A 15,978-nucleotide genomic window follows, 5' to 3' on the forward strand; every position below is an offset into this window, starting at 1 on the left:
TCCCATGTACTGTAGTTTTACGCTACACTACCTACACCTCAGGGCAAATTCAAACCATCCAAAATGTCAACATCAGGTGAAGTTCAGATGGAGAGGAAACAGGCAGAGGACGGCTTATGTATGTGCACCACACTATAAATACCGGGAGGACTTAACATCGTGCACCAAAGAATAATGCGCTTTTACATCCTACTATTTGACAGAGTGCAACTTTTTCTTTTGCAAGGCAGAGAAGTTTCGCAAGTCAGTGTCAACGCCTTCTCAGGCGTGAGCAGACAGGTTATTTAAAAAAATAAAAAACACAAACTGTCATTGCCGCAGTTAGGCACAGGCGAGACAGGTGTGTCTTTTGACAAAATAAACGGTCTAACAATGGATTCCCCTTAAAATGTTTCGTCGCCCTCCTCTTGGGAGACCGTTATATTTTTTGAGGAACTGACAACTTAAGTGTTTTTAAATGTGATTATCAGGCGACACCGGCTGACACACTAATCACACAGCGTCTCGCCACATCAGACTTCCTGAATCAGCTCACATCTCCCATGTTCTTCGTCTCATCGGCACTATCGCCGTCTTTCCCGGGAAGCGGTGAGGGTATGTATGTCAGGGTATGGAGCGGCCATTTTGAGGAGTTAATTGGCCTCCCTATTCCTTTTGGAAGCCACAGGGAGGATATAACCCGAGTTCTACTTTTTTTGGATCCGCTGTCAGCGCCTTCAGACAGTCTCATAAAAGTGAATGTAGAACAAAGGGAAGGTGTTTCAAAAAATGTCTTCAAGATGCTATCTTTTTTTCGGTGAACAGAAGAAGAGGTGTTATCAAAAGGAACGAGCCTCAGAAAAAGGGTTGCCACAGAGCTGCTGGAGATTCTGTGCAGGGGGAAGTCATTTCTTTTGATTCGGGGCAGAGAGAAGAGGAGGGATGAAAGTGGGAGGACAGCAACAGTAAATGAAAGAAACTGCTGAAAGTATGGAAGTAGGGCTCACACCAGGGCAAGAACAATTTCAAAGTACATATCCTTTATATTATCTTTATTGCTGCTTTAATGCATATAGAGTATGGCAGTATCGAGGAAAACAACTTCTGGGCAAGGTCTGCCTCACTGGTACACACAAAGTGACCAGAGATAAATCCCTGTTTAGCCCTTTTTCCTAGTGTAGCTTATGTTATGAACGGCCAGTAAGTAGTACGATACTCCCAAGCCATCTAAAAGAAGGCTCAAGGGGTGCCCCGGTGGCTCACTTGGTAGAGTGCATACCGCATAAGGCCAAGTCCTTACCACAGTGGTCTGGGTTCGAATCTGGCTCAGGCCCTTTGTATAACATCCTGTCGCTCTACAAATATTTTTTTTTATTTTTAGATACTTTATTGATCCCCATGGGGAAACTATGCCCTGCATTTAACCCATCCTAGCTGTGTAGCTAGAAGAAGTGGGCAGCCGCTGTGCAGCGCCCAGGGACCAACTCCAGTTCGTCTTGCCATGCCTCGGTCAAGGGCACAGACTGGAGTACATAAACCCTAAAATGCATGTCTTTTTTTGATGGTGGGGGAAACCGGAGCAAATCCGCTGGAAACACGGAGAGAACATGCGAACCCCACACAGAGGACAACCAGGGATGATCCCCCAAGGTTGGACAACCACGGGGTTTGAACCCAGGACTTTCTTGTTGTGAGGCAACAGCGCTAACCACTGCGCCACCGTGCCATCCAATATAAGTGGAAAATGCCAAAAAATACTGTCTAAAAAGAGGATCAAAGGTACTTATGAAATATACCCACGCCTTTTAAACCGAAGTGCAGTGCTACAAACATTTGAGTCAGAGTGATAAAGACTGCTGAGAAGATCATCAGGGTGACCCTACCGTCCCTGCAGGACATCTACCACCGAAGAGTCCTTAAAAGAGCCTGGAGCATCATCAAAGACTCCATCCACCCACGACACAAGTTTTTCACACTTGGGCCCTCTGTCAGGAGGTACAGAAGTGTGAAATGCAGAACCTCTAGGCTGAGGGACAGCTTTTATGATCAGATCCAATCCATTGCCCCCACCCTAACCCACCCCAACATACAGGTGGCTCCACTCACTCCACCCCTTACTCCTCCACACACACACACACAGATAGATGCATGCACACACACAATTCACGCTGCACACTTAAGACATTTACCCACTGTCTGTACAGAGAATTTCATATTTCTGTTTATATACTGTCTGTACATAGAATTTTGCATAAACACAGATTTTGCAGATACAGTATCTGCACAGATACGATATATCCCCGCTGTGTATTGTATATTGTACATAGTATCCTTCGGATAGTTTATTTTCTCTTTTTATCTCAGCTGATATTCATTTAGGCAGCACGGTGGCGCAGTGGTTAGCGCAGTCGCCTCACAGCAAGAAGCCTTGGTGGGTCATCACGGGTCATCCTGTGTGTGGAGTGGAGCTGGCATGTTCTCCCTGTGTATGCGTTGGTTTCCTCCCAAAGTCATGTAAGTCATGTAAGTCAGGTGAATTTTCCGTACCAAATTGTCCCTAGGTATGAATGTGTGTGCGTGTGTGTACATGTTTAGCTATCCTTTTGTGGACCAAATGTCCTCATTAGGATAGCAAAACCTGACAGCACCTACCTTGTGTGGACATTTCAGAGGTCCTCACAAGGAAAAGGGTCTATTTTAGGGTTAGGACTTGGTTTTAGGGTTACGGTTAGAATTAGGGTTAAGTTAAGTATATGTGTGTGTATGTGTGTGTGAGCCCTGTGATGGCCTGGCGGCCTGTCCAGGGTGTCTCCCCGCCTGCCACACCAGCCCAATGACTGCTGGAATAGGCTCCAGCATCCCCGCGACCCTGAGAGCAGGATAAGTGGTTCAGATAATGGATGGATGGATGGATATTCCTTCATTTATTTTTATTTTATAGTCTTTCTATTCTTTTTATTATTATTATTATTACGGCTTACAGAGTGGATGGCAAAAGGAAGAATTTCATTGCTCAGGGAAACTTGTTTTTACCTGTGCATATGACAATAAACACTTTGGCTTGACTTGACTTGAGAAGAAATGTTTTAGTATTTGGATTTGCATACCATTTATTGCACAATATACTGCTTACAACTAATCAGCCAGGCTAGTGTTCACCGTTATGTGAATGGTCTAGACAACATACAAACCTGCCAAGCAAAAAAGCCCTGCAAGGCATTAAGACAGTAACGTCATGAAACTGTAGTGCAAATGAAAAAAAGAAAGAAATAAAGCAGTGTTTATTTCTTTTGCAAATGAAAGAACATTTGTACAGAGATGCTTTTCATAAAAAGTTTATGATAGAATGAAATTCACCTGGGGTTATTATTACCTCTTATCAACATACAGAAACATTACTGCACCACATATTCCCCTCAAGGTATACCTTACCTTACGCTCCAGACTGCCAGTGCCGGGATTCTGGCTGTGATTGTATTTGCGAAAGCCTGCTGTTGTGGACCAGCGGGTGGGATTTTTTCTGGATGGTTCCTCTTGACCAATCTGGACCTCTCCCAAGGGCAGACCTGCCAAGGAGGGGTCACTGCTGCGACGGACATGAAGGGGCATATCTGTATATATATATATATAGAGAGAGAGAGAGAGAGAGAGAGAGAGAGAGAGAGAGAGAGAGAGAGAGAGAGAGAGAGAGAGAGAGAGAGAGAGAGAGAGAGAGAGAGAGAGAGAGAGAGAGAGAGAGAGAGAGAGAGAGAGAGAGAGAAAGAATGAATCAGGATTAGGGAGTAGCATATCAAATTAACATCAATCCAATAAACTGCTTCTACACCTTATCAAGTAGATCAGTTTCCACCTCAATATGTTCCAACAGTGGCTGTTTAGTGGGACCATTGCAATTTCCCACCATTCTGTCAGGCAGTTTACCCCACCCACCCCCACTGCAGTCCCTACCACACTAAACGATATATCAGCGGTAACATGGGAAATGGTTATGATAAGCACCCTTGCTTCCATCAAAATTCCTGCGAGCACCAATGTAATGTTATAAAGCTCAACTGGACTTGGCTGGCACCTGTAATACTGGGGGAAAAAAGCAGAAAGTAGATGAGGAAAAATGACTCGTGTGTGTCTTCTGTACACCACTCCTGCTTGTCTATGCGTGTACGTGGGTTTGTGTGTGTGTGTGTATGGTCTGTGTTTCAACAGCCTCGTGGAATAGGACCTGGCACTAATTGACCAGACCCCTCAGATCGATCAAGAAAACCTACGGTAAACACTAGTCCAGGTGGCACATCAATCAATCTGTCAATTTACCTTTAACTTGCTAGCAAATTGCCACAGTTGATTGTATAGTTACAAAAACAGATGTGTGTGTGTGTGTGTGTGTGTGTGTGTGTTGGAGTGGATGTGGGTGACAAAAGAAAACGTCCTCTCCTCCGTTAAAGCACTCGAGATGACTACTATTGAAGCTTGTCACACACCTGGAAAGCCCGTCTCAGCATTATAGCGGCAGTAGACAACTTCTCATAGTCCCCCCTAGCGTTTCCAAGTGTTTTTATTGTTTGCACCGCTGTCGCGAAGACAACCACATTGCTTTGTTTATTAGCATTCTGGCTATTGTCCAAAGAAACAGCCGTAAGAATCCCAATTTGAACTAGAAACCCCGATTTCAGCGCTACGATAAAGACGGAGTAAAACATACGGTAGTTTTAATTAGTAGGCAGGTTGTGTTACTTACTGATCCAGTAGAAAGAATGCCGGGTGTTGTATCGAACTCTGTTTCCCCATCGAGATCTGTTTCCCCCTAGTCAGAGTTCAATACAGGGAACACTTGATTAACCTAACCCTAACCTTAACCTTAGGCTGACCTTAACCTAATCGTAGCCGATAGCTAGCCTGTTTCCATGCGAACGCTTTCGTCTGGCAAGGGGGAAATCGATCTCAATGGGGAAACAGAGTTCGATACAACACCAAAGCTAGCTCCATCGAGTGAAAGCCTGTCCGAGGTTCACTCTCATTTTATCAGTTTCTATCCCTCTCCCTCTTCGCTTTCTTTGCCTCTTCCGTCAATGGGGTTCTTTTTCTCTTACTGGGTAGAGTTTCCACTGTCACTTCGGTTGTTCCACCGTCTGCCATTTCCACTACTAGCTACCGGGGAAAACAAAAGCGCTATCTTCTTACTGTTTTGGCTGCACGATGGTTGATGCACTTCTTTTGTGCCGTAAATCGAGCCTTCACTTTCCCGTGAGATCATACCCGGGGGCAGAAGGAATTTAGTTCCCTATAAACCTGAAAACGAGGCTTATAGGGAACCAATATAAACACCGATGGCGTCATTATTGTATACCCATTACACTGTGCAATAAACATTTCCTTCATAACGATAACAAAAGGTGTCTGCTGCCGCTTTAAGTATATCTGTAGAGTGCTGAGCAAAGTGCTTACTTCCTCCCAATAGGCCATATGGATTGGTTTAAGGCATACTACCAGCCTGTACGCTATATATCCATAATTATGCAAATGGATGAACAACCACCTGTCATCTATCAGCAGAATCTCTCAGCGAGCATATGCCCACACTCATCTTACATCTGACACTGGGGAGGACGCAACTCCTCACTGGAAGGTGTGTATTTTAGTCACGACTATGTGGCACCTAGGCTCGTGCGTGTTCAAAAAATCTGACAGGGTGATTTGAGAGTAGGAGTTGAATAGTACACAGTAACTGAGCACACCCAGGTGGCAGCGGGATGCAGCATGAAGTTAATTTTGGCAATAAAAAAGATGCAACTTATTCAAATTTTTTTACTGGAGCTCTGGGCCAATACAAGCCACCAGTAACCTCAGGCAATATTTCTCCGAATCTTGGGAGTTGGGGAAGAGGCCAACTATACATTTTTGCGACACGGAAGCTGATAATATGATGTTATTTCCATATGTATGATGTTCCACTTTTTATTCCGATAGTGAGATTTGCTTTTTGATTGCCCCCCCTAGAGAGGTCAGAGCACAGGGTCAGCTTACGCCTAACAATTCAGCAGGGTGGGTGCTTTAAGATGTGTGGGGTTCGAATCTCAGGTCTCAAAACCTTGCTTCACCGAGAAACAATCGATTTTAAAATCTTCTGGAGGCGTTACACTGGGCTGAGGTGTGGTGACTGAGATGAGTGTAGCATTTTCCTTGTGCTCATTAAGCCATCCCCTCCCCTCTACTGCCTTGTGACTGGAGGCACAACAGGCCCGATTCTTAGCCCCTTTTATGGTAGTGGTTAAAACAACTCTCAAGGTACGGAAACCACCTGAATAAAAGGACGGAGGGACATCTGGGTGACGTGACAGTCTATTCTGTTGCCTACCAACACGGGGATCGCTGGTTTGAATCCCCGTGTTGCCTCCAACTTGGTTGGGCATCCCTACAGACACATTTGGCCGTGTCTGTGGGTGGGAAGCCGGATGTGGGTATGTGTCCTGGTCGCTGCACTAGCGCCTCTTCTGGTCTGTCGAGGCGCCTGTTATGGGGGGAGGGGGAACTGGGGGGAATAGCGTGATCCTCCCATGTGCTAAGTGCCCCTGGTGAAACTCCTCACTGTCAGGTGATAAGAAGTTGCTGGTGACTCCACATGTATCGGAGGAGGCATGTGCTAGTCTGCAGCCCTCCCCGGATCGGCAGAGGGGGTGGAGCAGAGATTGGGACGACTCGGAAGAGTGGGGAATTGGCTGGATACAACTGGGGAGGGGAAAAAAAGCGGGTGGGGGGGTATTCCAAAAAAAGGAGGGGTACTGGGTATATTTTCTGACACTTGCTATAAGTCCATTATAATTCTGTTATCCTCTTTCAATGTTGTATTGTGTAAATTGTGTAAACACAACATCCATTGCACATTGTCCATCTTGGGGGAGAGATCCCTCCTCTGTTGCTCTCCCCGAGATTTCTTCCTATTTTTCTCTTCCTGTTAAAGGTTTTTTTTTTTAGGGAGTTGTTCCTTATCCGATACGAGGGTCTAAGGACAGGATGTCGTGTTGCTGTAAAGCCCCTTGAGGCAAATTTGTAATTAGTGATATTGGGCTACACAAATAAAACTGACTTGACTCACACTGGCCAACTTTTTACCTCATCTTTAAAGGGAATTAATTCTGATCTAATCTAATCGTATCAAGTGCAGGAAGTTTTTTGACACAGCCTGTATCCATGCTTCATGCATTTAATTCTTTTATTTCGGCAGTTATTTGTAGCCTTCCGCAAAGGAGGATGGGAACCGCACAAAGAAAATAAGGATGGCAGCCAGCCGGTGATGCTGTTACTCTGAAACGAGGTTAAAAAATTCAATAATGGCTTTTAATAGGCCTTGCCCCCTCTCGGCAATGGACGGTTCACATCCAGTTCAGGGCTCTAATGACGTTCACCTCGGACAGCGGTGCAACTGTATGAGAGGCCCATGCACGTCTGGGATTATCCCAGATGATTACTGCCATGTCTGCCAGCGCGTTCACACACACACACACACACACACACACACACACACACACACAGGAGAGGGTAGGAGGAGGGAGAGAGGGAAAAAAGATGAACAGAGGGAAAGAATGTGATAGGGGAAGACAAAGAGAGCGAGCGAATGATGAAGAGGAAGACAGACAGGGGAGAGAGTGGAGAAAAGACAGGACCGGGCTAAAGAAATCGAAACAGAAACAGAAACAGAGATGCAGAGGGAGAGAAAGAGATGGAGACAGACAGACGGACGGAAACAGAGAAAAGGAAAGGAGATGACAAAGTGGAATAACATCTATCATAGATTGCTTTGGCCCCAATAGAGGGCTGAGGCCAGCCTCACATTAGCCAGATGGCTATACAGTACACAGGACGACTGCATAATAGACCCTGGACACAGGGATGATTATTGTCCCTTTGAGAAAAGAAGAAGAAGAAGAAAGTTCCTGGTCTCTCTCCTCTTTAATATTGATCAGATGTGACAGTTAGGTAAGGTCTTGCCCACTGACTCATCCTCTCTGTATGGATTTTCCCTCCAAACACATTAGAGCTTCAATAGTTGTCATCTCTGTGTATACAGTATGGGCTCAGGTGGGCTGGTGTGTGTGTGCGTGTGTGTGTGTGTGTGGGTTGAAAATGCAAGAGGGACAGGGAGATCCTGAAGAAAGAGAAGAGTAGAGAGATGGCACTGGCTGAGCAATGAGAGGGAGAACGAGGCCGAATAAAGAGTGAACATGAGAAAAAAGAAACAGATGCAGAAAAGGAGAGAGTGAAGAAACTAGAGAGAATGAGAGAGCAGAAGACGGGGCAAGACCAAAACAGAAAAGTAAAGTGGGAGAAGGTAGCAGTCTATTCCGTTGCCTACTAACACGGGGATCGCCGGTTCGAATCCCCGTGTTACCTCCAGCTTGGTTGGGCGTCCCTACAGACACGGTTGGCCGTGTCTGCGGGTGGGGAGCTGGATGTGGGTATGTGTCCTGGTCGCTAAACTAGCGCCTCCTCTGGTCGGTCGGGGTGCCTGTTCTGAGGGGAGGGGGAGCTGGGGGCAATAGCGTGATCCTCCCACGCGCTACGTTCCCCAGGCGAAACTCCTCAATGTCAGGTGACAAGAAGCAGCTGGCGACTCCACATGTATCGAAGGAGGCGTGTGGTAGTCTGCAGCCCTCCCCGGATTGGCAGAGCGGGTGGAGCAAGAGTGGTGTAATTGGATGGGTACAATTGGGGAGAAAAAGGGGGAACCCCCCCCCCCAAAAAAAACAAAACAAAACATGGAGACATATGGAGAAATGTCTAGTTAGCTGTTACGTCACAGTGGCTAATAAACCAGGGATGAGGCAGAAGGTGGGACTGCAGACACCTCCTCATCTCTTGGATCACATCTACAGGACCAAATAAAAGGTGCAGTTAGCTGCAGACAGTATGCCGCCCTTTCACTACTAGCACACACATCTCTTCCTGACACAACCACACCGCGTCCATGACTATGCAAATCACTTCACATCTTCTACTTTGAGTTGGTCTTTTGTTATTTGGATTCATGATGACGCTGTGAATTAGTGTGTGTGCATGTGTCGGGGGGGGGGGGGGGGGTCGGCGGTACAATATGAAAAGCTGGTCTAGTTCCCAGCACACCGCAAAGCCCTAACTCGATGTTTTGCTGTGTCTTTTGAAAGGACACTCGCCGCCGCCGAGCTTTACAACAAACAATGACAACATCAGCCTCATTTTATGGTATGTGACCGGTTCCAGATGTGATGCCGGGACACATCAGTGGACAGCAAGAGACAAGGGCAGAAACAAAGACAGAGGAAGCAACAGTACAACTATGTGTGTGTGTGTGTGTGTGTGTGTGGGGGGGGGGGGCAGAAAGGAGTACAGTTGAACTTTATAATCCCCAGGGGACAAATGATGTGAAGTGATTTTGGCCCGGCTCTGGGAGGATGATATTTGGATACGAACAAGATTAGGGGACTTTACAGTCCAGTATCCTGAGTTCATCACCTCTTCAATAAAGAGCTTATCGTGCCTTAAATCAAAGGTTATGAGACTGAAAAGATTTGGACAGGCATGAGGGCCAATTTATGAAGGATTTATAATTTTCTGTGTGTGTGTGTTATTTGCATGAGAGAGTGTGTGTGTGTGTGCATGTGCGGTGTGTATCCGTGCATGTGTGGTGTTTTCCACCACATCTGAATCAGACAGTTTTTGCAAGGGTGAGAATCTTTCTACTGCCACACATGCATAATGCGTGTGTGTGTTTGTGTGTGTGTGCGGTGTACTGTGCATATTTGTAAGATCATATCTGTCTCTATATCTGATTGAACTATTTGGCAAAAGTGACACTAAACACACACAGAGCATAGTCCAATTGCATTACAATGTTTTCCTTCATTAGACAGTTGATCACACACCATCATCGGTTTAGAAACTAAGATTAAATAAGCATAATAAACACCCATCCATCAACCAAACCGCTTATCCTGCTCTCAGGGTCTCGGGGATGCTTGGACCCTATCCCAGCAGTCATTGGGCGGGAGGCAGGGATATGTCACGTATGTCTTTGTGTGTGTGTGTGTGTGTGTGTGTGTGTGTGTGTGTGTGTGCGCGCGCTCACACAAATATCTGTGGGCTCACGCGTCTGCTTCACTATTTCAGAAGGTCACACTAAGTGAAGTCTCCCACCTCCCTGTCCTTCCTGTCCACTTCTCCTTTTTCTTAATTTGTGATGGGATTATCCTTGCAGACAGGGGGTTTGGTCGGTCCCGTGTTTAATAACCCGCGCTGCCACTTCATGCGGCGCCGGGCATCGATCTGAGGCGCACGGGGAGAGAGAGCGGTTCTCTAATAAGACGGAGCCCTAATCTGGTCCCTGCAGTGAAGGATTAGGGCCGGGGCTCGGGGTTAGGGAGAACTACACGGACCATCATGCACCTCAGGGAGAGGTTCGCTCGCAAGGGAATTATTACCTCATATTGGGTTTGCCCTTTATTGCTTTTTTTCTCTCTCCCCTTGTTTAGAGTATAAATTGACTTCAATTTGTGAAGAACGGTGGATAAAAGCGGAGAAAAACAAACACACAACACCGCGGCTAAAGAAAAAATCAATAAGTCAATAAAATAAACGTGTTTTTTTTCTTATGTCATGTCGCCACTGAGTATAATACATGTGTTTATCTTCCTTTATTATCTTGTTTACATAGCAGCAGCCAGCAGTCTAGCTGATTATAAGCTAAGACCACCTCTGGTCCGGTGCGGTCACCTCCTGCATCCACTTCACTTTCCCACTTCACTGATCCCGCACTAAACACATGCAAACATCAACTTCCAGCTAAGTGGCGAGAGAACATAGGGGCTCTCTAATGTATTAGCCCCGGAAGTTTCCAATCACTGAGATGGCATGGAGGGAGGAAGAGTGTCCTTACTATACCTGGGAGAGGAGAATGTCCCTCCCTTCTGATCTGCTGCCAATGCAAGGTAATACAGCTAATGCCTCAGCATACTGATCAGGTTATGGAGAGGACACTGCCGAGGCCGGAAACTGTGTGTGTGTGTGTGTGTGTGTGTGTGTGTGTGTGTGTGTGTGTGTGTGTGTGTGTGTGTGTGTGTGTGTGCGTGCGTGCACGTACATGCACTGGTGGCGAGCCCTAGACGACGGTTGACAGGCAGGTGAGATGAGGGTCATCCCTTTCTTTTTTCCGTCCCACCGCCTGGCCCTTACACACTTTGAGACCGCGCTTTCACATTAGACTGATTTAAATATGAAAGACGTGCAACCATGCCCCAGCGAAATGTCAAAATGCTTTTCTCTCTCTCTCTCGCTTGCTCGCTCGCTCTCTCTCTCTCAAGGAAAGAGGGCAAGTTTGAATCCTTTGGGCCTGGGCTGTTTCAGAAGCTGAATAAATTATGTTAGGCAGCCTTCTCTTCATCTGCTGACTATGCGCTGATGCCCCCGTGTGTGAGGGGGGCTTCCACAGAATACTTCACATCGACCCGAATTCACATCTTCCACATGGGTCCAGAAGGTCCCGTGTGCTCCTGGGGGCACGGTGCCTTCGGGACTGGTGGGAACTAAGAGCGGAGAGACGGGGATGAAATATGTAGAAGTTTTAAATAGAAATAGCGTGTCCAGCCAACCGCACCCAAATGGGGCGAAGAACACCAGCCAGAGAGTGCTTCTGCGGAGTATTTAGCTACATCTAATCTGATGTAATGCCAGAGAGGCAGACGAGACAAACTCTGAATAAACATCCACTGTTGACCTTTACAAAGACCAGAGGATGCAATCAGATAGATGGATGGATGGAAAAGCACTTTAGAGAATGGGGGGTAGTTATCAAAATAAAGCCAAAACCCCGTCCTTCTTTTAACGGAAATGTCAGAGTGTGGACGTACTTATGTGGTTTGTAGACACGGCTGTGGGTGCCTGTGTTTGTATGTCTGTTTACTTACACATTTTTATTTGCGATCATATCTGATTGGTCTTGACAGGTACATGGAAATGAGACAGGGTGTCTCCACCACCTTATCTCTCTCTCCCTCTCCCTCTCCCTCTCCCTCCCTCTCCCTCTCCCTCCCTCTCGCTCCCCTTCTGTGTGTGGACCTGTCAAGTGGTTTGTCTGGCCAGCCTACTAGGTCATCCATCCCTACACCCAGAGTCCAACAGAAAATGGTCAAACACCTCTGCTCTCAGCGGGGATGATAGGGGGCCAGGCCAGACTCGGAGTCCACTATGATACAAAAGCCTAATTTTGCTTGAAGTATTCAACTGGAGTCTCTCATAGGTTACACCGCTTTGTGGCTTTCATTCCTTTTTTATTTTCTTGGATCCCCCCCCCCCCCAATTGTATCCGGCCAATTACCCCACTCTTCTGAGCCAATTCGATCGCTGCTCCACCCCCCCCCCCCCCGCCGCTCCGGGGAGGGCTGCAGACTACCATATGCTTCCTCCGATACATGTGGAGTTGCCAGCTGCTTCTTTTCACCTGACAGTGAGGAGTTTCCCCTGAGGGACGTAGTGCATAGGAGGATCATGCCATTCCCTCCAGCCCCCCCCCCCGAACAGGTGCCTTGACTGACCAAAGGAGGCGCTAGTGCAGCAGCCAGGACACATACCCACATCCGGCTTCCCACCCGGAGAAACGGCCAATTGTGTCTGTAGGGACACCCGACCAAGCCAGAGAAAACACAGGGATTCGAACTGCCGATCCCTGTGTTAGCAGGCAACGGAATAGACTGCCACACTACCCGGAGGCTTTCATTCTTGCTATTTCAGGCAAATAAATAGCTTATTAGAGGAGCATGACAAAGGTGGGTGGATAAGGCTTCCAACTGGATGGACCCTCTCTAACGTGTACACCTGATCTCTGATCAGATCTATCTTTATAGTACTCTAAGCTGTGTCTGTTTGATGCTTACACCTATGTTGGACACAAAATAAAACCCTGAAATATCTAATCGCTTTTCTGCTGGCTAAAGGAAGCAGCTGATCCTGCTGAGTTGAGTATTCAATAGAAGACTTGTTCCGATGCAGGAATCTCATTAAGGGAAACGAGCGGGGCGGCACAGTGGCCCAGTGGTTAGTGCTGTTGTCTCACAGCAGGAAGGACCTGGGTTTGAACCCCGTCATCCCAGGTCGTCCTCTGTGTGGAGTTTGCTTGTTCTCCCCATATCTGCGGTGGGTTTACTCCGGGTGCTCCGGTTTCCCCCACCATCAAAAGAAACATGCATGTTAGGGTTAATACTCCTGTCTGTGTCCTTGAGCAAGGCAATAGGAAAAGAACTGGGGTTGGTCCCCGGGCGCAGCATGAAGGGGGCAGTCCACTGCTGCTAGCTACTACACAGATCACAGCTAGGATGGGTTAATTTGCAGTAACTGAATCTCCCCAAGGGGAATCAATAAAGGAAACTTAAAAAATACTACTGCTGGCCAAACAGTCCACAAACACTTGCCCTAAAACTTTGCTCATGCAATCTGAGGCCTCGGCAGAATGTACATGCAAGCATGGAAATGTACATGAACTGGATCATCAAGTGCACATTGGTCAAGCAACCAAAAAACAAACAAAACAAAAAAACAAAAAAAGGCTGATCAGAGTAGTTGTATTTATTTTTGGGGGATGATTTGACACCAGTCTAAGGATTTCTCAGTAGAATAGGCTACCTCTATTAAAGATAACTGCTGATTTCTAAGAGCTGAACCAACCACTGAAGTTTTTACTTCTACAGTGACAGACAGAGGGAGGACGAGAGAGAAACAGAGCAAGAGAGGAGAGATTGATCCTTCCCAGCTGACTGTGAAACAAGCCAGAATGTTTACTAGAGAGAGGAGGAGAGGATGTGAGCCTTCCTCGGGCCCTCTGAGGCAAGGCTTCTGGCAGCAGACACAGACGCCACAACACATCATCATCAACAACAACAACAATGACAACAAAACAACAACAACAACAACAGGCAAACTCAAACCCCTATGTATCTGTGTATGTGTGTGGTTGAAATTTGTGTGTGTGTGTGTGTGTGTGTGGGTGTGTTGCTCCCAGACTGTTTCTCCAAACAATGGAGAGCTCAGAGAACAGAGGAGCTACGGATCTTCCTTCCCAAATCAAACCTGACTCATCTGGGTCGATGCTCAACTTTTATGGACCCCAGTGAGCAACAAAAGTTGACACACACACACACACTAGTTTGTGTGTGTGTGTCCTTCATGCGTGGGACGTTTTTGACATCAGTTTGTGTGTTGCTTGATGTATATGCGTGTGTGGAGGCGGCTGTTTTAATACGTCAGAATGTATATACGTGTATGAGCCTGTACGTGAAGTCGTGCTCATTCATGCGGGTGCCCAATTCTCCCGTCTCTCACACATGTGGAACAAATAATATAGATTTGGGATTGGGGCAACACGTGACCAGCCCCCCCCCACCTCCCCATCCCAAGGTGCCACCGCCCAGTCCCGTCTCAGACCAGACTCTCACATAGAAACGCTCTCAACCCAGACTTCCACCCCACCCCTCCGGGGAGCTGCTAATCAGCAAACCAAACAAACCTGGGCTGGCCCAGAAATAAGCCCCAGCAGCACCTTCCATGTAAACACCATTATGTCTGTTTCTCAATTACTGCCCGTCTCGGGGTGCAGAGCCTCGGAGAACAGCAGCCATAAATCTCCCTCAGCCTGCTATGTGGCCAAGTCGTTCATGATTAAAAACACTGTTACATCACTTGGAGGGGAGGGGGGAGAAGGACAGTCATTGGTTCAGACATGGTAGAAGCCAGTGACAGGACAACATATGTCGGGGCTGGCGGCAGACCCGCCGAATAAAGCACCGCACCTAAAACCTTTTTTCGTGAAACCGCTTGGGAATTTTATAATATGCCAGCGAAGGTCTGTCTTCATTGAGTCTCCGACACTGGAAAGTCCTATGGGCCTTCACCTTGTAGCGTCATCACAACACATGTGATAACATCTCAGTGTTCAAGATGGCAAAATACATGGTGCAAGAAACACAGGTTTAGCCCGGAACCTTTACATCAGTTGGACCCTGTTCTCTCCATGATCTTGGTCAAGGTTGTTTTTCTGGGCTCTACTAACATGGACAGATGGTAGACTCACATATTTTTCCTATCAGTTGTCAAATGTGGAAGTATTCTACATCAAGGAAGAAGTGACAGACTTGCGATGGTATTTGGTAGACATGGGGGGCTGTTTGAGAGTGTGCAGATATGTGTGTTTTCTTGGACTTGCTTGTGTGTGTGTGTATGCGTGCATGTGTACGTGCACAAGGTAACAGCCATACATGCATGTGCATGCATGCTCCTATATATATGCAGCATGGTGGCAGAGGGAATTTCGTAACATAACACAGTCACATTCTCACTCCCCAAGAGAACCAAACTTTGAATGAAAAATAGCGGCACACAAGTAATAGAGATTCGGATTACTCTGTATTGTCGAGTAAGACTAAAACTAAGGCAGAGGCCATACTCTATGATAGTTTCTAAGCAGCGCATAGAGAAATAAAGCCCATCTTTCAAGTATTTCAGACTCCGAAATAACTCTTTCTAATCTCTCCGAGCAAAACCTCTCAATTCGAGTTTTTATTTCTTTTCTCCCCATGAAATCTATGCCTCCACAAGACTCCAGCTTCCTCTGGACAGTTATTTAGTGGAGGAAGAGCAGGAAGTTATTTTGTGTACGAAATGAGAGCTATGCTGCGGGAGGAGCGACATTGGCCCATCGTGTGAGGCCTGGCCTAAACAGATTGCTGGATGGACTGAGACGTGTCTGATTAAAAGCTATGTACATGGAGCCACAGGCGGGATGGCTGGCCACCAAAGTACATGCGCTAATCTTAAAGCACCTCACACATCCTCTGCTCAAAAGACAGACACGCACACACACTCCCACACACTTCTATTCACCAACGCACACATTCGGACACACCATGAGGCACACAGAAAAACAGGGGGTGTGCGGGGGTGGGTGGGGAGGTACGGGGTCAGAAGAGTTTGCACGCAACAGGACAG

General features: G+C 46.9%; 1 protein-coding gene across 1 annotated transcript in view; it reads right to left on the reverse strand.

Annotated features, from left to right (window-relative positions):
- Positions 1-15,978, reverse strand: part of LOC130129512 (partitioning defective 3 homolog) — a 465,188-nt gene that overhangs the window by 276,790 nt on the left and 172,420 nt on the right. The window contains exon 4 of the mRNA XM_056299064.1: positions 3,412-3,590. Coding sequence (XP_056155039.1) covers positions 3,412-3,590 — 179 coding nt within the window. The remainder of the gene's footprint in view (positions 1-3,411; positions 3,591-15,978) is intronic.

This window comes from Lampris incognitus, chromosome 19 (genome assembly GCF_029633865.1).
Source record: "Lampris incognitus isolate fLamInc1 chromosome 19, fLamInc1.hap2, whole genome shotgun sequence".
NCBI lineage: Eukaryota > Metazoa > Chordata > Actinopteri > Lampriformes > Lampridae > Lampris > Lampris incognitus.